The following is a 15,055-nucleotide window of genomic DNA, read 5'->3' as shown; positions in this document are numbered from 1 at the left end:
TATATACACACAGCAGGATAAAGCAATTACACAGCATGGGCAGGGAACAGCTGGGTGCCCGTTCCAGCAAACTTTACCCTCTCCCTCCCTGGGGACGAAGCGAGGCACAGAGGGACCCAACCATGGATGACCTAGAGAACAGACACACAGGAGAGATAGAGATGCTCTGAGGCTTGTCACTTTGTGTGCTGATATGAAGCGAAGTGACTGAAACACACCAAAACACACAGAATAGGAACAGAGTACTACCCATAGAATGAGGAATTGCCATTTTTCAGCACTGAAGGCCAACTCTTTCATTAGTGGCATAAAGACTGCTGGAGAGAGGCACAAACGCACATACATACATATACTGAACAAAAATATAAAAACACAAGAAAATTGAAATAAATGAATTAGGCCCTAATCTATGAATTTCACATGACTGGGAATACAGATATGCATCTGATGGTCACAGATCATTACAGAACAGTAGGGGCGTGGATCAGAAAACCAGTCAGTGTCTGGTGTGACCACCATTTGCCTCATGCAGCACGACACATCTCCTTCACATAGAGTTGATCAGGCTGTTGATTGTGGCCTGTGGAATGTTGTTATACTCCTCTTCAATGGCTGTGCGAAGTTGCTGGAAATGCCTGTCCATATCATAACCCCACCGCCACCATGGAGAATTCTGTTCACAACGTTGACATCAGCAAACCACTCGCCCACATGACTCCATACATGTGGTACGCGGTTGTAAGGACGGTTGTACTTACTGCTAAAATCTCTAAAACGACGTTGGAGATGGTTTATGACAGAAATTAAAATTCTCTGGCAACAGCTCTGGTGGACATTCCTGCAGTCAGTATACCAATTGCACACTCCCTCAAAACTTGACATCTGCGGCATTTTTGAGTGGCCTTTTATTGTCCCCAGTACAAGGTGCAACTGTGTAATGATCATGCTGTTTAATCAGCTTCTTGATATGCTACACCTGTCAGGTGGATGGACTATCTTGGCTAAGGAGAAATGCTCACTAACAGGGATGTTAGCTTTTTGTCCGTATTGAACATTTCTGGGATCTTTTATTTCAGCTCATTAAACATGTGAACAACACTTCACATGTTGCATTTATATTTTGGTTGAGTGTACATATGCTTACGCACATTCCCCGGGCACCGATGAAATGGACTTCGATTAAGGCAGCCGCCGCACCTCTCTGATTCAGAGGGGTTTAGTTAAATGTGGAAGACACATTGAATGCATTCAGTTGTGCAACAGATTAGTTATACCCTTTCACATTCAAACACGTTTTTCTAATAAAACCGTCGAAAGAATTGCGTGTCACTGCACAGAGTGTATATGAATGAACAATGAGCAAATATGACAGTTCAATTCTGTGGCATGTCTCCTAGTGGTTTTAGACGATTGAATGGAGCCAAATGAAAAGGCGGGTGACTGCAGTGGGCTAACCTGAGATGTGCTGCTGCTGATGTTCTGAATGTCGCCCACTAAATGCAGCTCTGTGACCCTCCTCTCGGATTCTCTTTCTGCTCCCTGCTGTGACGGATGACACACACACAAATTTAAACAACCAAAACCTTTGTCCCAGTCACTGATCTGATACAGAACAGCTGTGCAGTGGAGAGAGTTCTGTTAACAGGAGGCATGATGTGGTCTAGTTCTCCTACAGTACTCGTGTGACTAACTCTGACCACTCTTCTCCTTACTCCTCCCATTTCTAGCCCTTTTCTGAGCCAACATGTCCCCCTTCATTTCAATGATTTCAGAGCACATGGACATCGTTTAAAGTTCATTTTATTGGTGTACTTTTGACAATAACGATGGTAAAAAAAAAAAAATCATACAAATGTTCAATAATCAAAAGATAATGCAGCCAGACAGACAGACGTAAGGCTGACATCAAGTTTTACAAGTGGCTTCAGATGGCTTCAATTCAAGGAGAAATAAAGTCCTTACAATCAGAGAAAGATATATTAGTAATATAGTCATGTATTTATTCTTCTTTTAATTTGCCTTTATACAAAAACACATTTTGGGGGTGTATAATGTAGAGTTGGTAGCAGTTGGAACATGGTTTGGCTTCCTTGTCCCATTATTACAAGCATAATGGTGTTTTTGGCTGATGCAGTTCTCCCTATGCACTATAAGCAGTGCTTGACTTGGACTGATATAGGTGCCAGTACTCATTTTGGGTGCCGGTACTGTTTATTTAGGTGCAGGAGCTCCACAATATTTTTGAGCTAGTATTCTATAAGAGGAACAGGAGGTCAAGCAGTAGAACATTTGAGGTGTCAGTACTCAGCTCTGGTGAGCTCCTGCCCAAGTCAAGCACTGCCGATAAGCTACACCTTACCACTTTAGACTACTGAGATGACCCACATCACGACAATGGGAACTATTCCAGAATGCTGATGGACTAACCCTTACAATATTCCTTATCTACAATGAGTTTGGAACCAATAATGTGAAAGTGATTATGTAGCACTTGATGAGGGTAAGTAGGTCCATGGCACCAGAAGGAACTCAGTGGAACCCCTTGTTCGTTAAGCATTTGTAGGGATTTAAGACCTTTAATTTCTCTTTTCAATAACACTAGACACAATAATATTTACAGAGTGGACATTTATCTTATATGCACCTTTTCATTCAATTTAAATAGATTTGCTCATAAAAAAAATGTAAGGGTGTGAAAACACTGAAATAAATTAAAGAGGTTTTTATTAAGGCTTGCCAGTCTGTCAGGGCGTCGGTGCTCATCTCTGAGACGACTAGCCTCCATGATTATCCAGTCTGCTACATGTACATCTAGACAGAATAATAACAGTGGCTAGTCATACCAGGGCGGAGCAGCGCTGGGCCCTTCATTTCGACTGGCACAGAATGGATCAGATCATGGCTCTTCTAGGTCAGAGAGGAGCCTGACAAGACTGGGGCGTTGCAGCACAGGGACACCCTGGCTGAGCTCACCACACTGACACAGGATCAGTTAGAACAACAATATAATCCCATTGTCTTCCGGCAGATGACGGGACACGCCGTTAAGACGATCGTTGGGCTATCTGACGTAAGACCATGCCTAAACCATGGTGTCCCCAGTCCTAATCCTCGAGAGCTGCAGCACTGTAAAGACCAACCAATGTCACTGACAGGACAGAGGATACTACAGTACATGTTTACTTGGTTTCCCAGGTCTAGGTCACTCACTGGCTCAAGGCAAAGGAACAGAACCAGAGGCTGCAGGCCTCGGGGTCTGGACTGGGGCTAACCTAGGTCTGGGGTTAACCTAGAAGTGACAGACAGCAGAGGGATTCACACCCAGGCCTCAGGTTAACAGTACTGCTGGGTTTTATTCCTCTCCTCCTCCAGCAGTAGTGGAAACCTTCGGGCTCCAGCCTACAAACTCAGGCTCTCTGAGCAGATCAGAGCTTGAAAACAAACAAAACCTAAATATTTACAAACAAAAAACAACAACCTCTTGTAAATGACACCTGGGCCCCTGGCATTGACAGGCTCCACCATTTCAATCAAACACACTCGAAGAGGAAGACTTTAGAAAAACTAGCAGCTAATGTCAACAACTCTCCACTAAGCACCTCCAACGTGATTGGCTACAGTAGGTAAGTAAACACATGCTTCTAGTTGGGTGACATTAAAAAGAGGAAGGATGAACCAGTAAGAGGGGTACTTCCTGTAGCTATCTACACACAGGATTGGTTCCCAGGCAGCACGTAGTGAGTGGCTCCCCCAATCGAAGGGCAAGCAGATCAGCACCATTGATTATCGATGAAGAAACAGAAGGTGCTTAGCAGGAGGAAGTGACTTTATAATTAGGCGTCTTCCTCTTCCTGTGGTTGTCACACAAAATGGCCTACGTCTACAGTGCCAGTTCAGCTGATTAACGAACATATAAAATCCAAAATTAACCCCTAGATCCTAATCTCTATGCATGTGTGTAGATCCAAGTGGATTGGACAGGTATAAGCAATATGGCAGACATTCCAACTAGCATTTTAAAAAGGCATGGTGGAGCCGTTACCATTTTGCTAATTGTTTCAGATCTAAGTGCATAGAGTTTAGGGGCAGGGGTTGATTTGGGATTTGGAACATCTTTTCCACACAGGTTGAACTTTCAATCTCACACCAATTTCACAACCACAAGTTTCAGTGCTTCTAACACAGCCTGTCTCACAGCAAGTTTTCTACTGAATCATCATCATCACCACAATATCAACCACAACAAAATCAAACAAGCAATCAATCAATCACAGGAAGTCATCTTTAAAAAGATTAAATAAATAAAAGGAGGTCCCGCCTCCGTCATATCATGGGAACACAAAAAAACTTTTTTCCCAAATGATAAATCTGAAGAAAGTCAATGTTTTGACAAGGCGATGTGTGTGAAATGAACTAACAGTATATTAAAGCTATGGCGACACAGACATGGAGGGGCCAGTGTGTTGGAATATAGGCCTTTGAACAGACAACAGTAGGACCACATTTGATGTTACTTCAGTACTGTGACAAAATAAATTCACTCAAACACTGCCACACACACACACGCTAGGACATGCACTCTACACACACACACACACATATATATGTATGATGGGATTATACATGTTCTACTGTAGAGGTGTAGTGCTGTAATGTTGTATGATGTACCGTTTTATTTTTGCCTTCATTTGTTTGGACCACAGGAAGAGTTGCCATAGCAGCAGCTAAATGGGGATCCTTAAAAACTACAAATACAAAAATACACATATCTGCACACAGGAGAAGACGAAGGGCTGGAATTGCTGGAGATATTTGGAGCGGTGAATGTACCTTAGTTTGTGAGGTCTCATGTAGCACACCATCCAAACACAAAAGCCAGTATTCAGACTTTTCCCACACACAGACATACACACTGGCTAAAGATTAACCACTTGCTAATGACTTCATCTGTGTCTGCAGTTACTTTCTGACCTTTGAGCAGTGCCTAAGGGCACCGTCATCAAAGTCCAGCAGGATGGGGGGGATGGAAAGCGTTGCCACGGTGTCTAACCAACGTCAGAATGACATTACACGAAGCAGCTGCAAACACAGTGCAGTGTCTCGTTAAATATACACTAGTGAAAGTGCCTCTGCAGCCTCCATCTCAAATGACCCTATAGATTAATAAACATGTATGTTTAGGGTAAAGGGGAAAGAACAGGGTCTCCAGTTTTAGACTACCTCTCAAACATCATCCTATTCCTATACAGCGTTACGCATTATTTTGGAACACACAGGCCTATAGGGAAAAGGGTGTCAATTGGGAGACAGGCTTAAACTGCATGACATGATGTGAACGTTTCAGTTTAGGAGACTCACTAAACATGTGTCTGACATCAGATAATCCCTCAATGCAGTCAAAACAGGATGCTGACAAGCCCATGTGCATAGCTATCCCTCTCTCTCACACACACACACACACACACACACACATATACATACATACATAGCTATCCCTCTCTCTCTCTCGCACTCATACATAGCTATCCCTCTCTCTCTCGCACTCACACATAGCTATCCCTCTCTCTCTCGCATTCATACATAGCTATCCCTCTCTCTCTCGCACTCATAGCTATCCCTCTCTCTCTCTCACTCACTCATAGCTATCTCTCTCTCTCTCGCACTCATAGCTATCCCTCTCTCTCTCGCACTCATAGCTATCCCTCTCTCTCTCGCACTCATAGCTATCCCTCTCTCTCTCGCACTCATAGCTATCCCTCTCTCTCTCTCTCGCACTCATAGCTATCCTCTCTCTCTCTCTCGCACTCATAGCTATCCCTCTCTCTCTCTCTCGCACTCATAGCTATCCCTCTCTCTCTCTCTCGCACTCATAGCTATCCCTCTCTCTCTCTTTCGCACTCATAGCTATCCCTCTCTCTCTCTCTCGCACTCATAGCTATCCCTCTCTCTCTCTCTCGCACTCATAGCTATCCCTCTCTCTCTCTCTCGCACTCATAGCTATCCCTCTCTCTCTCTCTCGCACTCATAGCTATCCCTCTCTCTCTCGCACTCATAGCTATCCCTCTCTCTCTCGCACTCATAGCTATCCCTCTCTCTCTCGCACTCATAGCTATCCCTCTCTCTCTCGCACTCATAGCTATCCCTCTCTCTCTCGCACTCATAGCTATCCCTCTCTCTCTCGCACTCATAGCTATCCCTCTCTCTCTCGCACTCATAGCTATCCCTCTCTCTCTCGCACTCATAGCTATCCCTCTCTCTCGCACATACATAGCTATCCCTCTCTCTCACACATACATAGCTATCCCTCTCTCTCACACATACATAGCTATCCCTCTCTCTCACACATACATAGCTATCCCTCTCTCTCACACATACATAGCTATCCCTCTCTCTCACACATACATAGCTATCCCTCTCTCTCACACATACATAGCTATCCCTCTCTCTCACACATACATAGCTATCCCTCTCTCTCACACATACATAGCTATCCCTCTCTCTCACACATACATAGCTATCCCTCTCTCTCACACATACATAGCTATCCCTCTCTCACACATACATAGCTATCCCTCTCTCTCACACATACATAGCTATCCCCCTCTCACTCACACTGTACTGTCAAAGATTTCCAATTTGCTAGGCTAGTATGTTTATTTAGCTAAAGGTGTGTCTACTGTGCAGTTTGCTGTGACCAGTCAGCCACTCTGCACACAAGTCAGTCTCAAGCTAATGTTATACCTTTGTCCACAGCCTCTCCCTCTCCCTCTCTCTCTCCCTCTCCCCATGTCCTACACAGAACCAGCTGTGAGGACCTACTCTGTGTGTGTATGTTTTTCACAGGTTTAATAAATCAATGAAAAAATATTCAGGTCAAAATAAAATCAAAGCCTAGGGACCGTGTCAGCAGATTTGTGTGTGTGTGTACAAACTAACTCCTTCAGCCACATACACAAACTACACTACTGTCCCCTCCACACCACAGCCCTATAGAGGGAACGTGTTCCTGTTGCCGTTATGGTTACAGTTGCCATTGTCTCCATGAGTGAATTAATGACTTACTGAACAAATTAATGAAAGAATGAATGCTAAAGGCCCAAAATGGTGTGGAAGGCAGGTGGAGACAGAAGAGTGGAGAAGCCCGGATGATAGAAACAATTGATGGACCACAGCACAAAACGAGTGCGGCTTTCTCCTTACTTTCTCTTACACGTCACGAGGATTGATCAATCAACACTGTTCTGCATGTCTTCTTTTATGCTTAAAAAAACTGAATCAAAGTAAATTAACTAAAAAGTCCTAAGGAGTGCTGTGACTGGTGAGATATGGCTGACGTCCATAATGACTTAGTTTCCCCAGAGGGCTGTGCGGCCCGCTGCTTCCTGGTCAGTTATAGTCTGCTATAGGGGCTAGCTTCCTGCTCAGGCTGACTGATATGTTGGTGTAGAGAGGCCTCCGGGACAATAGGGGGGAGTACTGCAGGTTGTTGAGCCCATCCAGACTCTGTCTCTCCTTAGAGCGCCTTAGAAGAGTGTACCTGGGAGGACAGAAGAAAGACAGGGATCAGACAGAGGAGGATGAAGTCTGCCGGCCTCGAGCCTAGACGCTGGTCCAAGGTCAGTTTGGGTCCCAGAGAAGATGAAGTAGAAGAGACCAGAAGGAAGTCATGGTAGACTATTGGGAAATACCCCAGGTTTATGACGACTCATTTGACGTGTTTGACCAACTGCTGACTTGTAAAAGTTGTTAAGTATTTAGGAATGAGAGTAGAGAGGGTATGCTTGGAATGTAGCTCCCAAGCAAGTCACATGCAAAATCTTTGGAGGAGTGGAGAAATCCCTGAAAGCCACTAACTCGGACTCTTCATGTGACTGGCTCACATGGGCCGGGGCTACATTCCTCTCACAAACACCCTCTTTATCCAAACCTCCAACTATCACCGGGGATGTGTGTTAGTGTACTAGAGAGTGGCGTGTGTGTGTGAGAGACTAACCTTCCCAGGAACTGCACCTCGCCACGGTGGTGGTGTGGGATTGACATGTAACGGCCCAACTCTCCCTGCGGCCGACTGACCGTGTAGTTAGCGTACTGCACCCTGTCAGACACACAGTAACACACTCACAACGGCATGGTATAAACAATTCAAACACACAGCACAAACTGTACAGTACATACTGTAGTCAGTGATTGTGTAACGCTTTGGGCGCAGTAGACACATCTGCTTCAGTGGGAGTGGACTCTGAGTCGTGTGTGTGTGTGTGTGTGTGTGTGTGTGTGGCGCGCGTGTGGGGGGGATAACAATGCTGTATGGCAAAGACAAATGGAGGAAGAAAGCCTGCTGTGTGTCCAAATAGCTCTCACAATCTCACTTCTCAAAAACGTATTTAAATTGTCTCATACAATATGTACTGTGACCCCACTGAAGTTCTCCCGCGACCCCACTAGGGTTCGTAACCCCGACTTTGAATTGCAGTGGGTTAAAGTTTGGGATAGGATTAAACAATGTCAACACTATCAACAGCCTCGCACTGTAAACCTGTCACAGGGGACATGGTGTGTGTATGGAGGTGTGTTGTCTATGTTCTGTATGAGTACAGGAAGTAATAAAAGGGAGGAGTGAAGCGTGTGGGTATGGAGGGCGTTCTCCTCACCTGTTCCAAAGGTCGTCGTCCTCTCCTCCCCAGCCCCAGAATGCATTGGGAAAGCCATTGATCTTGGTGAACTGTTCCACTGTTAGACCACTGACGCCACCAAAGAACTCATTGTACGGAAGCCTAGAGGACACACACACACACACACACACACACACACACACACACACCACACACACACTTAGCATTAAACACACATATCTAAGAAATAGTTAGGAGAAACTACAACTAATGGAAAAATAATGTGTGTATTAGCACATGCATGCGTGTGCGCACGTGACAATACACACACGCGCGTCTGAAGGTTTGTGAGACTCACATGTAGGAGTACTTGTTGAGTTTGACAGCAAAGTGGCGAGGCATGTCTCCACAGCCGTAGTAGTTCCTGTCGTTCTCCAGCATGTGGTCTACATCGTGGAACACCATACAGTCCCAGTCCAGGTCCCGCATAGCCTCCCGGAAGCCCACGTTAAACAACATGGCCCTATTGAAGGGCTCACTACCAACCTAGGAGGAGAGAAGGGGAGGGAGGAGTGGTCCGAGGGAGGGAGGGTGGGAGAAGAGAAAGAGGTTATCCAGTGAGCCACACATACCCAAGCAGTTCTGTGGTTATCCAGTGAGCCACACATACCCAAGCAGTTCTGCGGTTATCCAGTGAGCCACACATACCCAAGCAGTTCTGTGGTTATCCAGTGAGCCACACATACCCAAGCAGTTCTGCGGTTATCCAGTGAGCCACACATACCCAAGCAGTTCTGCGGTTATCCAGTGAGCCACACATACCCAAGCAGTTCTGCGGTTATCCAGTGAGCCACACATACCCAAGCAGTTCTGTGGTTATCCAGTGAGCCACACATACCCAAGCAGTTCTGCGGTTATCCAGTGAGCCACACATACCCAAGCAGTTCTGCGGTTATCCAGTGAGCCACACATACCCAAGCAGTTCTGTGGTTATCCAGTGAGCCACACATACCCAAGCAGTTCTGTGGTTATCCAGTAAGCCACACATAGCCAAGCAGTGTGTGTGTGCGTGTTTACCTGCTCTACAACATAGAAGGCGAACTGTAGCCTCTGTCTCTGTAGTGCTGGTATCAGGTGTCTGAGCAAGATGGGCAGGTGCTCATGGCGGTTTCGGAATGGGACCAGTATCGCCACCTAGGGATAGGGAGGGGAACAACATTATTACACATCAGATAAGGCACAACCACTAAAGAAGTAAGGAAGAAGGTATTTAAGTATTTCAACAGGCCTTTCAAAAATATACATTTCACACAATCAGATATGGCATCCATTGATCATAGCATGGGGATGGGTGGATTGAAGGTCACTCTGGAGAGGGCCAACTAAATGCTTTCCCTGGTTTTGGTTTTTAGAAGAGTCATCTTAGTAGCAGCAGCAGCTTTAAAGAGATTCTCCAGTACTTTTGTATACTTCTTAGCCAGTAGTTCTGAAAGCCAAAACTGATCCCAGTAAATTGTGTACTTGTGCAGAGATGTGCACCACATCATTGCTCTCTTTCTCACTCTGCTGTGTGTGCATCTTGTTAGCTGTCACTCAAATGGCAAGGGGCTGAAGCTCATTGGCTAGAACTCAAATTGCTAGAGGGCTGGCCCACGTGGGGGAACTTGTAGGGAAAATGGCGCAGCACAGGTTCCAGAAAAACAGTCACTTTCAAACTAGGGTTACGTGGCTAAGTGAGGTAAGACCGTAATTATTCTCAGAGATGATGCATGTATGAACTACACATTGACACATCCAGCCCAAAGCAGGAGGTTTAAAAAAAGACTTAGTAATTGCCAAAGTTCCAGAACATGTCTTTAGGTTTCCTTTGAGTCTGAGTAGGGAAATGGAGATGTCAACCATCAAACCCCCTCTGGCTTGGAGTGTTGTTTCCTCTGTCAATCAGCTGTCTTCCTGCAGAAACAGTGTCTGGTTCACACACATCTAGCTGCTCTGTTTGTCTGCCTTCATTTCCTTGAGAAGAAGTTAGACATGGGAGGAATGTAGACCTGGCTGCACACTCTTGAAGTGCAAGATATATTTCCAAGACTAATAACTACATTATCCAGGGCTGATGCATTGATCCAGAGAGGACTGTACAGTACAGTGCCTCCATCAGAGTCCTATACAGGCTACATGCATGTGCAGTATGACAGTGCTATTGTGGTGTGTGTGTGCTGGACTGCGCCAATCACTAACTCACCTTCCAGCGTGGGACACAGTCCCTTGGCTTCCAGTAGCCCCCCAGGGTCATGGTAGGCTCAGCATTCAACAGAAACCTCTCCACATCCTCCAGAGCCATTTCACTCATATTCACCTCCAGCCTCCCCTCTGTGAGTGAGTGAGTGAGTGAGTGAGTGAGTGAGTGAGTGAGTGAGTGAGAGTGAGAGTGAGAGCGAGAGAGAGAGAGGTCAACACTGAATGAACAGGCCAGCACTCAACCATACATACACTTGTAATACTAAATAAACTGACATTCAAGAACTGAGGTAACAGTCTTTCACATAACTAGCTAGGGGAGCACAGAGCCCAGAATAGAACTCTATAGGCATAAAATACCAATCTCATTGTGAAGTGAACTCTTTGAAAGTAGTGCTTGAAATAAATCAAACCTGTTTACACGGTGACTAGCTAATGGTTTAAGGCCAATATTCTAGAGTGAGTGAGTGAGTGAGTGTGTGTGTGTGTGTATGGTTTTACCGTCCTTGTGGGGAACAGAAGTCCTCACAAGGATAGTAAAACAAGGAAACAAGTGAGGACATTTTGCCGGTCCCCACAAGGAAAAAGGATATTGTAGGCTTAGGTTTACAATAGGGTTAGATATTAATGGTTAGGTTTAAGGTTAGGGATTTGGGCTTAAGGTTAGAAAAATCTGATTTTTAAATGGGAATCAATCGTTTGGTCCCCACAAGGATAGTAAAACAAAGTGTGTGTGTGTGTGTGTGGTGTGTGTGTGTGTGTGTGTGTGTACTCACTCATGGAGGGCAGTCTCTCTGGGCAGATCTGTGAGGACAAATAGGTGAAGCTGTCGGGGAGGTATGTGGTGGGCGGCACATCACTCTCACTCAGGTTGAAGTCATAGGCATAATCTGGTCCCAGACAGAAGGAGAAATCAATGGCCTAACCTAAACACATTTCCACTACTGCCAGTATGTCGCTCAGTGTTAATAGTCCGGACACACAGACTGTGTATCAAAATGGCACACTATTCACCTTGCGCTCTGGTCAAAAGAAGTGAACTATAAAAAGGAATAGGGTGCCTAGACGCAGCCAGAGAGAATTCATATTAATTATGACACCTTAGACTACTACTGTAAGCTCCAAAGGTATTGGGTTTTTGCTCTGTACTCCAGCACTTTGGATTTGAAATGATACAATGACTATGAAGTCAAAGTGCAGACTGTCAGCTTTCATTTGAGGGTATACTCATCCATATCGGGTGAACTGTTTAGAAGTTACACATTTCCAAAATTGTACATAGTATCCCCATTTTAGGGGACCAAAAGCCTTGGAACAAATTCACTTACAGTACCAGTCAAGCGTTTGGACACAGCTACTCATTCTAGGGTTTTTCTTTATTTTAATATTTTATACATTGTAGAATAATAGTGAAGACATCAAAACTATGAAATAACACATATGGAATCATGTAGTAACCAAAACAAAGTGTTAAACAAATCAAAGTAGATTTTATATTTGAGATTCTTCAAAGTAGCCACCCTTTGCCTTGATGACAGCTTTGCACATTATTGGCCTTCTCTCAACCAGCTTCATGAGGTAGTCACCTGGAATGCATTTCAATTAACATGTGTGCCTTGTTAAAAGTTCATTTGTGGAATTTCTTTCCTTCTTAATGCGTTTGAACCAATCAGTTGTGTTCTGACAAGGTAAGGGTGGTATACAGAAGACAGCCCTATTTGGTAAAAGACCAAGTCCTTATTATGGCAAGAACAGCTCAAATAAGCAAAGAAAAAGTAATGATGGACTGTAATTTAAGACATGAAGGTCAGTCAATCCGGAACTTTGAAAGTTTCTTCAAGTGCAGTCGCTAAAATCATCAAGTGCTATGATGAAACTGTCTCTCATGAGGATCGCCACAGGAAAGGAAGACCCAGAGTTACCTCTGCTGCAGAGGATAAGTTCATTAGAGTTACCAGCTTCAGAAATTTCAGCCCAAATAAATGTTTCAGAGTTCAAGTAACAGACACATCTCAACATCAACTGTTCAGAGGAGACTGCATGAATCAGGCCTTCATGGTTGAATTGCTGCAAAGAAATCCCTACTAAAGGACACCAATAAGAAGAGACTTGCTTGGGCCAAGAAACACAAGCAATGGACATTAGACCGCTGGAAATCTGTCCTTTGGCCTGATTAGTCCAAATTTGAGAGTTGGTGATCTCTGCATGTCTGCAGGTGTGATGGTGTGGGGGTGCTTTGCTGATGACACAGTCTGTGATTTATTTAGAATTCAAGGCACACTTAGCATGGCTACCACAGCACTCGGCAGCAATACGCCATCCCATCAGGTTTGCGCTTAGTGTGACTATCATTTGTTTTTCAACAGGACACTGACCCAAAACTCATCTCCAGGCTGTGTAAGGGCTATTTGACCAAGAAGGAGAGTGATGCATCAGATGACCTGGCCTCCACAACCACCCGACCTTAACCCAATTGAGATGGTTTGGGATGTGTTGGACTGCAGAGTGAAGGAAAAGCAGCCAACAAGTGCTCAGCATATGTGGGAACTACTACTACTCAAGACTGTTGGAAAAGCATTCCAGGTGAAGCTGGTTGAGTGAATGCAAAGTGGCTACTTTGAAAAATATAAAATATATTTTTACTACATGATTCCATATGTGTTATGTGATAGTTTATATGTCTTCACTACTATTCTGCAGTGTAGAAAATAGTAAAAATAAAGAAACCCTGGAATGAGTAGGTGTGCTGAAACATTTGACTGGTACCGTATATGTGAATTAAAGTAGTCGAAAGTTTAGTATTTGGTCCCATATTCGCAATGATTACAACAAGCTTCTGACTCTACAAACTTAACCTGTCTGGGCTAGGGGGCAGTATTTTCACGGCCGGATAAAAAAACGTACCCGAATTAAACTGGTTACTACTCTTTCCCAGAAACGAGAATATGCATATTATTAGTAGATTTGGATAGAAAACACTCTGAAGTTTTTAAAACTGTTTGAATGGTGTCTGAGTATAACAGAATTCATATGGCAGGCAAAAACCTGAGAAGATTCTGAGAATTGTCTGTCTGAGAATTTGTAGTTCTTCTTTCTAGTCCCTTTCAAAACTACAGTGTCTCTGGGGTTACGTAGCACTTTCTAAGGCTTCCATTGGCTCTCTAAAGCCTTCAGAAAGCAGACTGAGGCATCTCCTGTCTCTGGGCAGAGTATGGTAGCTCAGTTTGTCAGTGGTCTGCCTGGTGACAGAGATTGGATATGCGGGGTCCCGCGACCATGCTGTTTTTTATTTTCCTCTTTGAATGAATACACTATTGTCCAGTTGGAATATTCTCTCTATTTTACAAGAAAAATACCATAAAAATTGATTTTAAACAGCGTTTGACATGCTTCTAAGTACGGTAAAGGAACATTTTGAATTTGTCTCGAAATGCGCTCGCGCGTTACCCTTTGGATAGTGACCTGAACGCATGAACAAAACGGAGGTATTTGGACATAACTATGGATTATTTGGAAGAAAAACAACATTTCTTGTGGAAGTAGCAGTCCTGGGAGTGCATTCTGACGAAGATCAGCAAAGGTAATATCATTTTTCTAATAGTAATTCTGAGTTTAGTGAGCCCCGAACTTGGCGGGTGTCAAAATAGCTAGCCGTGATGGCTAAGCTATGTACTCAGAATATTGCAAAATGTGCTTTCGCCGAAAAGCTATTTTAAAGTCTGACGTGGCGATTGCATAAAGGAGTTCTGTATCTATAATTCTTAAAATAATTGTTATGTATTTTGTCAACGTTTATGATGAGTAATTTAGTAAGTTCACCGGAAGTTTTGGGTGGGAATGCATGTTCTGAACATCACATGCCAATGTAAAAAGCTGTTTTTGGATATAAATATGAACTTGATTGAACAAAACATGCATGTATTGTATAACATAATGTCCTAGGAGTGTCATCTGATGAAGATCTTCAAAGGTTAGTGCTTCATTTAGCTGTGTTTTGGGTTTATGTGACATATATGCTTGCTTGGAAAATGACTGATTATTTGTGGCTATGTACTCTCCTAACATAATCTAATGTTTTGCTTTCGCTGTAAAGCCTTTTTGAAAATCGGACAATGTCGTTAGATTAACGAGAGTCTTGTCTTTAAAATGGTGTAAAATTGTTTGAAAAGTTGAAATTATTGCATTTGAGGTTTTGTATTTCGCGC

The 15,055-nt window shown here is 44.0% G+C and overlaps 1 protein-coding gene across 1 annotated transcript in view; it reads right to left on the bottom strand.

The window, feature by feature from the left end:
- Nucleotides 1-1,784: 1,784 nt before the first annotated feature.
- b4galt5 (beta-1,4-galactosyltransferase 5) overlaps nt 1,785-15,055 on the bottom strand; it is a 58,243-nt gene continuing 44,972 nt past the window's right edge. The window contains exons 3-9 of the mRNA XM_014134699.3: nt 11,627-11,740; nt 10,855-10,982; nt 9,690-9,806; nt 8,971-9,158; nt 8,652-8,774; nt 7,994-8,095; nt 1,785-7,537 (exon numbers count right to left, since the gene is read on the bottom strand). Of these exons, the coding sequence (XP_013990174.1) occupies nt 7,387-7,537; nt 7,994-8,095; nt 8,652-8,774; nt 8,971-9,158; nt 9,690-9,806; nt 10,855-10,982; nt 11,627-11,740 (923 nt within the window). The 3' untranslated portion in view covers nt 1,785-7,386. The remainder of the gene's footprint in view (nt 7,538-7,993; nt 8,096-8,651; nt 8,775-8,970; nt 9,159-9,689; nt 9,807-10,854; nt 10,983-11,626; nt 11,741-15,055) is intronic.

This window comes from Salmo salar, chromosome 13, assembly GCF_965601325.2.
Source record: "Salmo salar chromosome 13, fSalSal1, whole genome shotgun sequence".
NCBI lineage: Eukaryota > Metazoa > Chordata > Actinopteri > Salmoniformes > Salmonidae > Salmo > Salmo salar.
Note: the sequence above shows the minus strand (reverse complement) of the source record. Positions and strands in the feature narration are given on the sequence as shown.